Source organism: Benincasa hispida, chromosome 11 (genome assembly GCF_027475165.1).
Source record: "Benincasa hispida cultivar pf3 chromosome 11, pf3_genome.v1.1, whole genome shotgun sequence".
Lineage (NCBI taxonomy): Eukaryota > Viridiplantae > Streptophyta > Magnoliopsida > Cucurbitales > Cucurbitaceae > Benincasa > Benincasa hispida.
This window is the reverse complement of record NC_143488.1, coordinates 9,607,288-9,623,906: the sequence shown is the minus strand read 5'-3', so window position 1 is coordinate 9,623,906 and position 16,619 is coordinate 9,607,288. Positions and strand designations below refer to the sequence as shown.

General features: G+C 34.1%; 1 protein-coding gene across 3 annotated transcripts in view; it reads left to right on the top strand.

The window, feature by feature from the left end:
• The window catches only part of NRPC2 (nuclear RNA polymerase C2), a 71,931-nt gene extending 57,292 nt beyond the window's left edge, over window positions 1-14,639 (top strand). For all 3 annotated transcript variants that reach the window (XR_016524556.1, XM_039047984.2, XM_039047985.2), the window contains 7 exons: window positions 1,162-1,287; window positions 1,369-1,424; window positions 2,464-2,534; window positions 2,641-2,725; window positions 2,806-2,909; window positions 11,140-11,268; window positions 14,125-14,639. Coding sequence is in view for 2 of the 3 variants with exons in the window: in XM_039047984.2 (XP_038903912.1) it covers window positions 1,162-1,287; window positions 1,369-1,424; window positions 2,464-2,534; window positions 2,641-2,725; window positions 2,806-2,909; window positions 11,140-11,268; window positions 14,125-14,175 (622 nt within the window). In the remaining variant the exon portion in view is untranslated. The remainder of the gene's footprint in view (window positions 1-1,161; window positions 1,288-1,368; window positions 1,425-2,463; window positions 2,535-2,640; window positions 2,726-2,805; window positions 2,910-11,139; window positions 11,269-14,124) is intronic.
• Window positions 14,640-16,619: the final 1,980 nt, after the last annotated feature.

Genomic DNA, 16,619 nt, shown 5'->3' with positions numbered 1-16,619 from the left:
TAATAGGGCTTGATTTTAAAAGTGGTAAAATGGGTAAACTTATTTACGTATATAACAAAGCCCAAAAAGAAGCCCAAGAAGAATTATAAAAAGGGTAAAACTAAAAACTCCTCCAGCCTAAATGAAAAGTCTAAAATACCCAGACCCACGCCCCACATCAAGCGGCCTGCACACTCATTCGATTCAGGCTCCGTTTAGGATTGTTGTAGCTTTTAAAATAATTGTTGGCAATTGTGCTGTTAGAAAAATCAGTTGTGAAAAGAAGAGTGTTTTGTAAATTTCAGCTTAAACTTGAAAAAGTAGGTTAGATTATTTAGTAAATAAATACAAAAACATCATATTTTAGATATAATAACTAAAATAGACTTATAACCATTTTTTTAAAATTTGTTTGTAATTTAAAATTTTAAATAATTGTTTAGTATGATAAATTTTGTTTGTTGTAGATTAATTTTTAAATATTAAGGAAAATAGCTTTATTTAAAAAAAAATGAATATGGTATACCTTTTTTAAAAAATGTTACATTTAACTCATGAAAAATAGAAAATAGATTTGATTAGGTGAGAAATAGATAAATATATAAAATAAATCTTCTTTTTAAAGTATAAAATTGAAAACTAAATATTAATTAAAAATTCTACCTGATTTTAGGAGAATCTAAAAGCTAAAAGTATACTGCTTTTAAAGTGCACATGAAATTAACGTGTTTTTAAAAGTAATTTTAACGGATTTAATTTAAATTTATTTTACCAAATGCAAAAAACGGTTAAGATATTTTCAAATGGCTTTTTGACGTGTAGCTAATACAATGCCACACGTAGCCTCAATCTTCTTCCTCTTCTAAAATACCCAGACCCTGCATGGGCGACCCACACGTTCTTCTCCTTCTCTTTCTCCAGCTTGTAATCTGTCAATTTAGTTTCTCCCACCTGTATGTTTGTTGTTTTAGCATGATCTTGCTTTTTTTTTTTTTTCTTAGTACACGTGATTTGCATTATACTCCCTTTTTTTCCCGACGAAAATTGAATTAACGATAAGAAGAGGGTGATGGTTGTAGACGTAGTACTTGTTATCATTATTTATGCACTTTTCTTTTATCATTTTGAGTTGTGCTTTGATTTGTGCTACTTGCGCTAATTGTTATTGACTGGTTGTTGCAGTCGAATGACAGTGGGGAAGATGATTGAACTTTTAGGCGGAAAAGCTGGGGTTTCATGTGGTAGGTTTCACTATGGTAGTGCATTTGGAGAGCCAAGTGGTCATGCAGATAAAGTTGATGCTATAAGGTATTAAGGTGTTTTTTACATTCAGTAACAGTCTTCTATGGTTTTCTAAGAGTCACTTGATTATTTTCCTCTTATTTTCAGCGAGACTCTTATCAAGAGAGGCTTCAGTTACAACGGGAAGGACTTTCTTTACTCAGGTTTTTATCTTCCCCGAAGAGTTTAATGTCCTATTTCTTATTTGATTTTGTCCTGTGCGCTGTAAAGCATTCTGCTGTTTCCGTTCTTATGACATTTGAGATGTCAAAAGTTGAAATGTGTATGTTGAAACATAGAGAGTACTGTTTTGACGTCTCTGCTTATGTGCCTTTATTCATTCAGGTCAGCTGAATGATATAGATTGACTTTAACCTTTCTCACACGGACCGTTGCAAACTCAATGACTTGAAAGAGTAGATAAAAATATAATCTTTATCTAAACTTTTTAGGATGGACTAAAATAGATGACTACAAGATAAAGAAGATGGATATATTGGGACAGATTCTCTATGGGCCCCCATTTCAATCACCATCTTTGCGCGAAAAATTCTCCCTTTTTTATTTATTATTTTTAATTTTTTCATACTTTAACCACTTCTAAATTTATTCTCAACCTTAATAAAATTTTATGTATTAAATGGACCATCTCCAACACATTTTTTATTCAAAGTGAACATTATAAAATTTTCTAATAAAAGCAATAATATTTTATTTATAAAGATATAATTAAAATATTTAATCTCATAATTTTTAAAAGTTAAAATTTAAATATTATAATATCATAATTCATGGTCTTAAAAGTAATAGTGTCTTAAACATTAAAACATCTATATCTTATAAATGTATTTTTTTCAAATGGAAATAAATATATCTGTTTGTTCTATGAACTTTACAAAAATGGTCATTTGGTCCCTATTTGTAAATTTTTAACACAATTTTTATACACAGCGAAATTTTGAACAAAGTTATAGCTATATTTCAAACAAATTTAGACACTTTTGGAATGTGTGCTTAATTTTCAGACGAATACATGACCTGTAAAACCAAAGATTTAGGTGAAGCAAACCAACTCTTGGCAATACACACTCTGCATGCTAAATAATTGAGATGCGGAAAGGAAATTTCCCAGACTATTATCTCTGGAGAGCCAAAATTTGGTGCATTGCCTTTTAGAAGCTGATTTATTCTTTCATTCTCCAGGTATCACAGGTTGCCCATTACAAGCATATATATTTATGGGACCAATTTACTACCAAAAGTTAAAACACATGGTAAGTTTATGTCCTGATCCTATTGATTCCAGTTTTCAACCATGTTGTGAATTACATATGAGATATTTGTTTTGCTCGTGCTTGTCTAATGTTTCGTGATAAATAGGTCTTGGACAAAATGCATGCTCGAGGTAGTGGTCCGCGAGTCATGTTAACTAGACAACCAACAGAAGGGAGAGCTAGGAATGGAGGTTTGTTATCTTTTCATTACTATTTTCAGCGTCTCCTCATTGTAAGAACTGCCATGTTTAGGTAGCTCTCTATTTCCCAGGACTGCGAGTAGGAGAAATGGAACGTGATTGTTTGATTGCTTATGGTGCTAGCATGCTGATTTACGAACGCTTAATGATCTCAAGCGATCCTTTTGAAGTTCAGGTACTTTGTCTTGTTTGTATTCATGCCATCCTCTCTATAGTGTTGCATACATCTAAGTTGTTACAACGAATGAAACAGAATCTGTAGATTTGAATTGAATCAAATATTTTGTATTCCACTGAATAATTGTAAGGTAGATAGTCTTCTTATATAGGAGAAAGACTCACATAAAAGGAAAGAATTACATTGAGAATACAACAAAATCTTTGGTGATTTCACATCTAATTATCTTATTTATAACCAACACTCCCCCTCAAGCTAGTTTAAATACATCTTCCTTTGCCAGCGTAGAAACCATTCTATCAAACTGTACTTTTGGTAGCCCCTTAGTCAACACATCAGTAGTTTGTTTTGTACTAGGAAGATATGGAATACAAATTGCCCCTTGGTCAAACACATCAGTACTTTTTCATCTTTTGCAACTTCCATTTTCAAATTTGGTTCAACAGGTGTCTGAGCTACCCAAGTAAGCCCGTTTCTTCAAGGAAATCAATAATATATTTTCTTAGATTCACGAAGACACCTTTTTTAGATCTTGTAAATTCCATTTCTAAGAAGTACGTTAATGTTCTTTAATCTTTAATCTAAAATGCACTTGCAAGTTTTTTGTTTAAAGTTGCCGATTCTGCTTCGTCATCATATGTAAGGATAGTGTCATCTACATACAATCAAAATTGCAGTTTTTCCATTTGTAGAATGCTTATAAAAAATGGTTTGATCAGCTTGATTTTGAAGGTACCCAAAACTCGTAACAACTTTCCTAAACATTCAAACCATACTCTAGGAGATTGTTTGAGTCCATATAAAGACATATAAAGACTTCTTTAGTTGACGTACTTTATTCTTCCCAAGGTCAATTTCAAACCTTGGTGGTAAGGTCATAAACACTTCTTCTTCAATATCACAAAACTCTTATGGAATTAGTTTTAGCAACAGGAGCAAAAGTTTCCAGATAATCAATCTCATACGTTTGACTGAATCTTTTTGCAACTAGCATTGCTTTATATCTTTCATCCTTACCATTAGCATTACATTTAATGGCAAAAACTCATTTACACCTCATTTTTTTCTTATCTCTTGGATAATCTACTATTTCCTATGTATCATTATGTCTTAGAGCCTTCATCTCTTCGATAATAGCTAGTTTCCAATTTGGATCATCTAAGACTTCTTGTATATTCCTTGGGACAAATAAGTTTTTTTTTTTTTTTCTTTAAAGGACAAGCCGCATGACCTCATTTGGGTATCAAGGAAACTCCTAGGTAGGTAGGTCACCATAGATTGAACCCATGACCTCTTAGCCCTTTATCAATGGGATGTTCTCTTATTTACCCCTAGGCTAACCCATGATGGTTATTGTCTATCCTAGATGTGAAAGCTTGACAAATTTTTGTATGAGATATATTTTGCAATGGGATATTTAGTGCAAGTTGTAGTACCTTTTCTCAAAGTAATAGGGATTTCAAGATTATAGGCAACATGTAAAATATTTTCCATGGTTGGAGAGACATCAGATTTGGGAGAAACAAGAGTGGAAGGTTGGTTACCTGGAGTTTCAAAATCATCCCTTAGAATATGAGATTGGAATTGTGATGAGTTAGCTATTTGGTCCCTGTTTAATTAATTGAACTTTCTTCTAACATATAACTTAAACTTAGGATTCAGATTATTAGGATCTTTTTATAGTAATTCTCCCCCTTGAATTAAAAGGTTCCATACTTGGCATTGAAGAACTAGCAAGATTAGGACAAATAATATTTAGGAGAGCAGATACATCTAAAAAATTATCATCCTCTAAAATAGTAAATAGTGTAGCAAAGAGGGTTTTAAATAGTATTTACTATGCTTAATTGTAGGTTTAAATAGATGTACACACCGCTATTATAATTGGTGCCTCAAACATGGAGTGGACTATAATAACCCACTCCACCAACTTGTAGTTGGGCCCAAAATGGCCTTTTAGGTCTATGATGTGATTTTGTAGTTTATTTATTAGACTCTGCGGACTCTGTGCTTGAATATTATTTCTGCATTTTTCTCATTCCTATTTCATGCTGTTTTTTTTAATATTCTCTGTATTTTATATATCATCCACTTTACTCTCATCTAAGCCTTCATTGCCATAAAAAGATTGCTGCACTTTTTGTGTGGTTCCCGCTTTTAAACAAATTAGTGGTTGTTATCTAGCATACATTATATCTCTCTTCTGTAAGAGTTCTTAAGGTTTCCTTCTGATTATAAAGTATTGGTGGATATCCTTATATACAAATTTTTTTTTGTAATTCAACCTCTTAATGATTATTAACGATTAGGAGACTCTCCGATGTAGCCTAAAGGAGATAAAAAGAGAATTCTCTCTAAGAGTCAAGATTGTTGATCTTTTATTAGAATGAAAAATGTATTTCATACCAGAGGGGAAATTTCCTATTTATTGGGTTTTACTACAAGTGGGGTAAAAAGGGTATTAACCTAGAATATTACCTAATTACCCAATTAACGCTATTTTTCTTACATCATTCTACCCCTCCAAAAAGAAAACTCACCCTCAAGTTTTAAAAAGAAAAAAAATTATGAAGCAAACAAGGAATGAAATAAACTTGCTCAACGGAGTATGACCAAACCAACCTCCTACATTTTGAATAAAAGTATTATGATCAAAGGTATAAATTCGAGACAAAATCTAATATTATGATCAATTGATGTATCAGTTTATGGTACATTAGTTCGTTTTCAGTTTGTTTTTACACTTTTGTTACTAACCAGTACCTAAATCAGTTTGTAACTAACTCTAGCCTATAAATAAGGGCTAAGTCCTTCATTTTGGGAATAATACAAGATCAATTAAGTTTCTACAATTGGTTTACACCAAATTTGGTATCAGAGACGGAAGAACCTGGATCATGGCGGGCAAGAAGCCAACCAACGGCAACAACCACGATGCTATTGACAAAGGAGCTTCATCTGCTGCCCTATCACCAAGGGCCTTGACGAGATGCGTGCAGTCTATAGGACGTCTTGGACAGTAGAGAGCTAGAGCATTCAATCAGTACCAGCCAGGCAAACAAAGCGAATATAAGTTAAAGCTGGACATACCTACCTTCAGTGGCAAGAGGGACATCGAAGGGTTCTTGGAATGGGTTAAAAATGTAAAAGGGTCCTTCCAATATGCCAATACTCCGGACCATAAGAAGGTGCAATTGGTAGCCTTAAAATTCCATTGGGAGGGGGGGGGAATCGACCTAGTGGGAACAAGTGGAAGTTAATAGGTTTCAAAGTGGGAAAAATCCTATCACAAGTTGGGAGAGATTAAAGCGGATGATGAAAGATAGGTTTTGCCAACAAACTACAAGCAAATATTATACAACCAATATCAGAATTTGCACCAAACCTTTCATCGCTTGGTAGCTCAAGCGAATTTACCTGAGAATGAAAACCGATAGCAAGACTTGTGGGGGGCTTGCGAACAAACATCAAGGAGAAAGTAGAGTTACAATCTTTAGGTTTTCTCTCTGATGCCATTTCCTTGGGAGAAACTGTTGAAGAAATGAATGAAACCCTGGAAGATATTCACGGAGAAACTAGTGGGAAGCCTCTTCTAGTGGACTAAAGAAAAATACAACCCCGCAGAAAGGACCATCAAGATCCAATGATGGGAGACTACCCAAAAACAGAGAAGAAATTGCTACAACCCAAAAAGATACAACCTCTGAAACTACCAAGAAGAGTACCAATCCCTACGCAAGGACAACACTAGGAAAATGCCTTCGCTGTGGCTAGAATGGACATTTTCCCAACAATTGTCCTGACCGAAGAACAGTGGCTATAGCCGAAGATGAAATTGCTCAAGATCAAGAACTTGAAGAAGCATTAGAAGAGAGAATAGATCTTCTAGCACCAGACGAGGGTGACAATGTATCATGTGTGCTCCAATGGGTACTTTTAACTCCAAAAATCGAAATTCACTTGCAACGTCACTCATTGTTCAAAACTAGGTGTAAGGTGAAGGGGAAGGTTTGTACCGTGATCATCGACAGTGGGAGTTTCGAGAATATAGTTTCTAAAAAGTTAGTCAACGCTCTTAATTTGAAAATGGAACCTCATCCACATCCATACAAAGTAGGGTGGATCAAGAAAGGTGGCAAAGCTCAGGTAAACAATGTGTGCTCGGTGCAATTCTCCATCGGAAGTAACTACAAGGACGAGATTGTATGCGATGTCTTAGATATGGACGTTTGCCATATTCTCCTAGGTTGTCCATGGCAATATGACTGACATGCTACTCATAAAGGAAGGGAGAATACATATGAATTTATGTGGCATGACTGAAAAATTGTTCTTCTATCATTACATAAGACGGGCACTACAACCACCAAAGATCCCAAGGGACAACTATTCAGTGTCATCACGGGGAAGCAATTCATCAGAGAACATGAAGATGAGATGTGAGGAGTAATTGTTAAAGGAGATGTAGATCAAGGAATAACGAAAAATTTCCATAACAAGTTCTGGAGTTGCTCAAATAATTTCCCAGCATTGTGAACCCACCTTTGGGCCCACCATTGTGTGATATACAACATCAAATAGATTTCGTTTCGGGGGCTTCACTCCCTAATCTTCCGCATTACAAGATGAGCCCGGGCGAGTATAATATTTTACATGAGAAAGTTCAGGAGCGGTTTGAAAGAGATGTATTCAGCCGAGCATCAGTCCATGTGCCGTACTAGCTCTCCTTGCCTCAAAGAAAGATGGTAGCTAGCGTATGTGCGTGGAGAGCCGAGCTATAAACAAAATTACTATAAAATATAGATTTCCTATACCACGAATTGGTGATCTGTTGGACCAACTAGGTGGTGCTTACATTTTTTCCAAGCTCGACCTCCGAAGTGGATATCATCAAATCAGAATACGGCCAGGTACGAATGGAAGACAGCTTTTAAGACCAACGAAGGGTTGTTTGAATGGCTACTTATCCATTTGGCCTTTCCAGTGCTTCAAGCACAATCATGAGGTTAATGAATAAGGTTTTTCTTCCATTCCTTAACAAGTTAGTAGTAATATACTTTGATGATTTACTTGTATTTAGCAATATTTTACAAGAACATTTACAGCATCTACACACTATCTTCTCAACTTTATCTTCACATCAGTTGCACATTAAACACCAAAAAATGTGTGTTTTTTACTACAGAAATTTCATTTTTAGGTTTTATTAATGGACATAATGAACTTAAAGTTGATCCTAGAAAGATTGAAGCCATTTCAGATTGGCCAAAACCATCTACTATAAAACAAATTCAATCTTTTCTAGGCTTAGCATCATTTTATAGGCAATTCATTCGAAATTTCAGCACCATAGCTGCTTCTCTAATTGATTGTCTTTGAAAAAATAGCTTCCAATGGGGTAAGGAACAGGAAGACAGTTTTTCAAAACTTAAATAGTACCTCTGTAACAGCCCTGTTCTCAAACTTCCAGATTTTACTATCCCTTTCCAAGTGGGGTAGGGGAGCAGTCCTATACCAAAATAAGCATCCTATTGAATACTTTAGTGAAAAATTGAGCAGTATGTCAAAATTAGAGTACTTACAAGCAAGAATTCTATGCATTCGTCAGAGCCTTGTAACAGTGGGAACACTACTTGCTGCATAAAGAGTTTATTCTCCTAACTGATCATTTTTCCTTGGAAGTATTTGCAATCTTAAAAACAGGTTAGCAGAATGCACGCAGATGGCTATCTTTCTTACAAAGATTTGACTTTGTCATCCGACATCAGGCGGGAAAAGATAATAAAGTTGCAGATGCTTTAAGCAGAAATAGGGAATTACTAACTGTTTTAGTAGGGGAAATCACACCTTTTCATCACCTACCTGAGTTATATCCCACAGACATCGACTTAGTAACAATTTGGTCTAACTGTTCCAATCACATTTATTCGGGTGATTACTACGTATTTGATAACTTTTTATTTAAAAGAGGCTGCCTATGTATTCCTCACACATCTCTTCGTGAAATATTAATCAAGGACCTACATTCGGGAGGTCTAGCTGGACACTTTGATATCTCCAAAACACTAGACCTAGTTTCTGTACGTTTTTCCTAGCCTCAGATTCGAAGAGATGTCCGTAATTTTGTAGCGTTGCTACATCTACCAAACAGCAAAGGGAACTTCAACGAATGCTGGACTCTATACCCCTCTTCCCACCCCAACTTCAGTATGGAAGACCTTTCCATGGACTTCGTTCTTGGCCTACCAAAAACACAACGAGCACATGATTCAGTGATGGTAGTGCTTGACAGGTTTAGTAAAATGGTACATTTCCTACCTTGTAAAAAATCACATGATGCTGTCTATATTGCTAATCTTTTTTTTAGGGAAGTAGTTCGTTTACATGGCATTCCAAAAACCATTGTATCGGATAGAGACGTTAAGTTTCATAGCCATTATTGGAAGACACTTAGGCGGAAATTCAACACCTCACTCAAATATAGCACAAGTCACCCCTAAACTGATGGACAAACCGAGGTTACCAACAGAACGTTGGGCAACTTAATTCGATGTTTATGTGGGGATCATCCCAAATAGTGGGATCTTGTTCTTGCTCAAGCAGAGTTCGCCTTTAACTTCATGAAAATTCGATCAATGGTGTCCCTTTGAAATCGTGTTTACCAAACTTCCTTCTTTAACGGTTGACCTTGCTAAATTTCCATCCTCCATTGATCTTAGCGGTGAAGCCGAAGAAATGGCAGAGAAAATTGTTCGTTTACACCAAGAAGTTCAAGCCAACATTGAACAAGCTAATTCTTCCCAGCAGACCAGCTTCAAATGTTTCGTGAGGGAGATTTGATAATGGTACATTTAAGGAAGAGCAGATTCCTAGCGGGTACATACAGAAGCTTAAGAATTGAAAGCTAGGCCCTTTCAAAGTTCTGAAGGCTTTTGGCTCCAATGCCTATTGTTTGGATTTACCGCCAGATCTACACATCAATCCTGTTTTTAATGTAGCAGATTTACATCTCTATCACGCTCCGGATGACTTTCAGTTAGCTACTTGACTGCAACCTAGTTGAGATACTTGGATGCATCTACTTATCTTTTAATATTTTTTCCTTCTGTATTATCTTATTATTTCGAGCCTTTATCGTTTGAACTCGAGGACGAGTTCATTTTTGGAAGGGAAGAATTGATGTATCAGTTTATAGTACATTAGTTTCAGTTTGTTTTTACACTTTTGTTACTAACCAGTACCTAAATCAGTTTGTATGTCAGTTTGTAACTAACTCTGGCCTATAAATAAGGGCTAAGTCCTCCGTTTTGGGAATAATACAAGATCAACTAAGTTTCTACAATTGGTTTACACCACTCTCTTTGTCCAGTGTTTGGGTGGGGTTCCTTCACTTGGGCCCTTATGCTGTTCTTATTCTTTTTTATATCAATCGACTTTCTCGTTTCTTATATATGCTTTTTTTATATATTGAAAAAAGGTCTAGTTTTGAGTGCCGAGGCTTTATCCCCATCTCGTGCAAGTTATTTATTTTTTTTAATAATAAACCGATAATGATAAGAGCAAAGCAATTATTATGATTATTACATGTTAATTTTGTGAATACTTTCTTTATGGAAAAAAGGGCTAAATTATACCAAATATCCCTAAACCTTGTACTTTGTGTTAAAAATACCCTTAAACTAAATAAAAAAGTTAAAAAAATTATCTTTACTTAGTTTTGGATGGAAACCATTAATGATTTATTTAAAAAATACCTCTGAACTTTTAAAAATTTCAAATTTCCTTTAGTAGGAAAGATATAGGAAATGGAAGAGGGAGAGGTAACAAGGTGTAGATAAACCGTAAAAGCACTTCGTACTTCCTTTTTTTTTTTTTTTTTGGTGAAGATACCATTACTATTGTAACTTTTTAAAAGTTTAGAGGTATTAACAGTTTTTGTTCCCATATTAAGAAGAAGGGTACTTTTGATCTTTTCTTTTAAGTTTAAGGGTCTTTTTTATACTTTTGAACGTTCAAGGATATTTTTTAAACAAAATATTAATGGTTTTCATCCAAAACTAATAATAAGGGTATTTCTGAATTATTTCTAAAAGCTTAATTGTATTTTTGAAACTTGTGAAAGTTCAAGGTGCAAAGTTCAAGGGTATTATTTTTTTAATTTAGCCAAAAAAATGATAATTGTGTATACTTCCATATTGTTGACAATGCTCCTTGCTTGTTGGCACAGGTCTGCAGAGTTTGTGGCTTGCTGGGATACTACAACCACAAGCTAAAAACGGGAATTTGTTCCTCGTGTAAAAATGGAGATAATATCTCCACTATGAAGCTTCCATATGCGTGCAAGCTCTTAATCCAGGTAGTTTTTCTTTATATACTTATATATATCTTTTTATTTCTTGTTTCTCTGTATCTCAAAATCATGCTTGCACATGTATTTTCTTGTCAATTATTTAGGTTTCTGGCAGGTTTTAATTTTCTGTCGTTTGGTTTAAGATTCTTTAGATGCCTGGAAATAAAGGATGTCTGATAATAAGATGTCTGAGAATAAAAAATAATTGTGTGTGATGTGGTAGGATTAGTAAATTAGGATATCTTGGTTAAAATCCTTAATTGAATAGGATTAGGATTGGTTTGCTTGATTGATTAGAATTATGATTAGTTTCCTTGGTTTATTAGGATTAGGATTAGTTTTTTTGATTAATTAGGATTGGGATTGGTTTGCTTTACAATTCTCTATAAATAGAAGAATTGTCTTCTTGTATTGATAACTTTTGATTAATAATAAAGACTTCAATTTGATTCTTGGAGAAAGTTCTCCTTTTATTCTTTTGGCTATATCAATTTGGTATCAGAGCAGCTGTCTAGACCAATATTGATTGCTGCCGGGGCAACAAAACTCTTGGTGACACCGATCGCAAGAGGGAGCTTCTTGAGTTGTGCTCATTGTTGAACGGTCAACGTCTATCTGGGGGAGCCCTTTAAATTTTAGAAAAGAAAGAAAATACCAAATTGTTTTTTCAAGATTTTGCAAGAATGTATACAGTCCTCCAACCAAATGCGTCCTTTAAGAATTTGCCACGTTGACAGAATTCAATTGTGACACGGAGTAGGAATACTCATTGCTACATGTAAAGGAACGTGCAAATATTATGGAAGAGATGCAAATATTAGGAAGATGCATCTTCCATCTGAAACCTTATCACTAAGATCATGACTGATCTCAATTGTTCCTTTTCCCGCTACTGGTGGTACCTATGTTCTATCTGCAATAGAAACTTCTTTGTTATTTGGGCATATTTATTCATTTGATTGTATTATTAGATAATATGGAATTCCATCTCAAAACCAATTGAAATGAGAGGAGTAGCTCATCTATCTTATAAGAAGCATGAGGTCCTTGCTTTTACCAACGTGGGATTCTCAACATGCCTCCTCAAGATGATACTGCTTTTGGGTTCACCATTCTTGATTGGATCATAATTTCTTTTTATTGGACTGAATATCCGTTTGAGTTTTATGGGCTCTAATATCATATTAGATAACTTGAGGCTCCATCTCAAAACCAATCGGCAATGAAAGGAGTAGTCCATCTATCTTATGAGAAGTGTGAGGTTCCTTGATTTTTTCAATGTGTGATTCTCAACCGATTGTATCTCCCTAACCGATATGGAAGTATGAATCAGGAAGGTTGAATAGTTTTACCTGAGGCCAAAGAATAAACCATACCTTGATTAGCTGGCTTAACAAATGTTCCAGGCATGGGTTTTTAACTTCTCCTTTTTTTCTTTCTTTCTTTTTTTTTTTTTTTTTTTAAGAAACTGAATAACATATCTTGATTAGAATAGCCTAACGTAACGGGCCAAGGGACAAGGGGTCTCCTCCTCTACAACCTAAAAAAAACCTTCCAATCTAAATTAGTAAGGAAGGTGGAGTAATTACAAAAGAACTCTTAATTGGAATGAGTCAGATGAGATCTCAAATGGAGTGTCCCTTCTCCATTTATTCTTTATTGAACGGTAGTTCATTAGAGGGCTCTTAATTGGAATGAGTTAGATGAAATCTCACTTTGTTCCACCTTTTTATTGGACCAATTCCTGTGGTTATATGCAGAATGTTCACATAAAGCTTCCAATATTTCCCTTGTATGTCTTAGACCCCATTAACCATTTGGTTTTTAGTTTTTTATTTTTAAAAATTAAACTTGTAAATATTACTTCCATCTATTGGAGTCTATATTTTGTTATCTACATTTTATGAGAAAGTTCAAAATCAGCACCACATTTTTTGAAACTTAAAAAGGTAATTTTAAAAAACTTATTTTTCTTTTTGAAAATTGGCTAAGAATTTAAATGTTCATATAGGAAATAATAAAATCATGAGTAAGAAATTGAGAACACAAGCACAAATTTAAAAAACAATTGCCCCATTTGGTAACTATTGTTATTATTATTATTGTTTTTGTTTTTGTTTTTGTTTCTTGACTTTTGAAAACTAAGCTTATAAGCACTACCATCCAAGAGTATCTTTGATTTGTTATCCACTTTCCACCAATGTTTTTAAAATGAACGGTAGTTTTTTAAAACTTGTTTTTGTTTTTAAAATGATTAAAAATTCAAATGTTTTTTGAAAAAATGTGAAAACCACAATATAAAATTTAAGAGAAAATAAGCATAAATTTCAAAAACGGAAAACTAAAAACAAATTTATTACCAAATGGGGCCTTGATTATTTAATGCAAGAACATGACATTTTTGTCGGTGGGTTTAGTTTTGAATGTACTAGTGTTGTTGAGGTGCAGCCACATACTCGCCCATGATGAAAGGCGAGGCGAGAGAAAACATCAATGCCTTGCAAGTACCCTAAGCGAGTGCCTTGGCTAGCACCTTCAATAAGGCACTCGCCTTTTGTGCCTTTTAGTTGTATGAATTTTAAAATTTTGTGAATGATAATATTTCGAGTTTAGTGCAATCCTGTGAAACAAACAAAAATAAAATTGTGTCCGTCTACATCCTTATTTTATATTTCTAACATCTACCTTAAACTCAAGCTAACGAGGAAGATAAAATGTGTTATCAATGTCTCTCATATGGTTATTGAAAATTGATTAAAGATAGAGAATGTCGTGTGAGTGATTCTATTTTCTTTTAATAAAAAGCCATCTGTTCTCTTACGAATGTTTGCAAATTCACTACTCAAGTGTTTTTCTATGCAGGAACTCCAATCTATGAACATCGTTCCTCGCCTAAAACTAGCAGAAGCATGATCAGAATCGAAGCCATGATTCAAACTGTACATAGCCAAAAATTTTGGAAAGCATTTTTGCAAGCCAATCATCCAAATTGCTGGATAAAATGAGGCCTTACATTCCCTACCTAACTCGTCTCTTTACAACAGGTCTTTTGTTGCTATGATTCATCATCCAACTCGGGGGTTCACACATGCACAACATCGTGTTACCAAGAGGCAAATCCATTTTCTGCCATTCTTTTGCAAATAAGCTAGTTAAAGTTCTATGAAAAGTTTGTTAATTTAACAGGATTGCTAAGTTATGCAGTTGAAAATGAAAGATTCTTAGGTTCGAAAATTTAGTAACTTCAAGTTTTTTTTTTTTTTTTTAATTTTCTTATTAAAAGGAAAAGATCATAATTTGTTAGTTTGTTTCTTTGCAATTTTTTTTTTTTTTTCTGAAAAAAAGTACTTGAAGCATCTTAGTTCTGCTTTCAAAAAGCAAGCTCGAGTATCAAACCTTTGGTCGATTTAATTTTTCATTATTCATCTACGAGCTCAGGATTTCATTTGATCAATCTGCAATGAAATTAGCAAAGCTTATATTCTAACTACCGTAGCAAGTTTTTTTTTTCTTTCTTTTTCTTTTTTCTTTTTTACGAAACAGAATTAAACATACTTTCATAATTTTGACTTTATTTTCATTGAGAAAATATATAAAAGATGAAAAGTCAAATGATGAGTTCAGTACTTTGTGTCAATGGTGGTAAATTTTCATTGAAATTTTTAAATTTCGTGATTTTGATGCCCTCAAAATTTTAGTAGGGTAGAAATTTTGTTTTTTTCCCCAATTTTGACACAAATTTGAGTTATTTCAAAATTTTGATGGAAATTAAATGCCATTTTTTAGATTGAAAACACGAATTTATAGTAAACATACCGATTATATATTTTAAATAAACTATAGCATGCTTTTTTTGAACAAAAAATAGGGTTCAAGAGATATCTTTGAAGAACGTTTCTTTGTGCTAATCTCTAGAACTATCACAAACTCAAACACAGTAGCAAACTTCAAGACCCTCTTCAAGAAAATCACGAACCAAAATGAGACAACCATTTGGCACCTTTGGTATGTTTGGGATGAGTCTAGGAGTTATGAGCTCTGACTATTTTAGGGAGGGATTTTGAGTTTGGAGGAAGAAGATTGAGGAGGCACTATCGTATAGGAGGCTCAATCGTGTAGCATAAAATTGTCTATCGTAGACTGTAAATCTCGTGGAGACTTGTTAAGGAGAATTAGGAAAAACATTTCTTTTATCCCATTTACCACAAAAAAATCATTTAGGTACTGCTTTCGGTCAGAAATTATTAACACTTAATAATTTTGTAAGTGTAGGCTCGCCTGTTGTTTTCAGACGTCAAAGATCACTAAGACCTAAGAAATCCTATCCATTTCTGGAGCTTGAGTTGTTTAGAATCCTATGTTACAACCCTCTGTAGGGATAGTCGTCGTTAAACGACTAGCAAAAGGTCGCTTAAAGCTAACCAGCAATCGCAACATAGGAATCTCACGGTCCAAACTAACAGAAGAGAACGCAGGATATGTTGACACATTTCCTTCACCCACTTACTATGAACTTACTTCCCCCATTCACCTTAATATTGACACATACATCTTCATTTTGTAGGGAGGTCACTTTCAGTGTGACATGAAACGTCATATGAATCTCACGGTGTGAACTATGTGGAGACGTGGCAGTTGAAATCATACACTTGATTTCTGTTCAAACAACTTCCCCTGATTCACTAGAGTTTAAATTTAAGCTAAAAAAAAATACTTTTTGTAGGGAGGTCACTTCCAAGGTGACACAAAGTACCGCTTAAATCCAAATTGGGAACTCTTAGGAAAGAGAAAGTTAAAAATAACATATCGTATATGTTATTAATCTTCCGCTGAAGTTTTCTAATAACTTTATCATATAGAAATTATTCGCTACCACTGAAGTGTTCTAATTATTTTGGGTAAATTTAGACTTAGGTTCTTTTCCAACTAATAAAAACAACCCTAAGTCTATGTGGTTTATCCAAATATAACTCTTATAAATGGACTTAAACCTACGATGTCTAGGTGATAATCCCTTTTATTACCTCACTTCGCTCACGAATACTCATAAAATTGGTTAGCAACACTCAATAATTCGACCATAATCCCTAGATAGGAGGTGTTCCGTAGACCATCAATTTAAATACCCCTAGCCTTCGATAGGATTATATACTGGTTGAGTTTGTAACTCTAGTTTTACAAATTTAACGACCTATTTTAACTAATTAAAACAAGTGGTTAACCTACGTGAGCATGTAATTGTTCTTTGTTATGGATTTTAAATGTCTAATCCAATTTTATAACAACTTATAAAACTTTAGACATACTAAACATCCACAACATACAGGCATTCAATATCTAATATCACACTTATATTA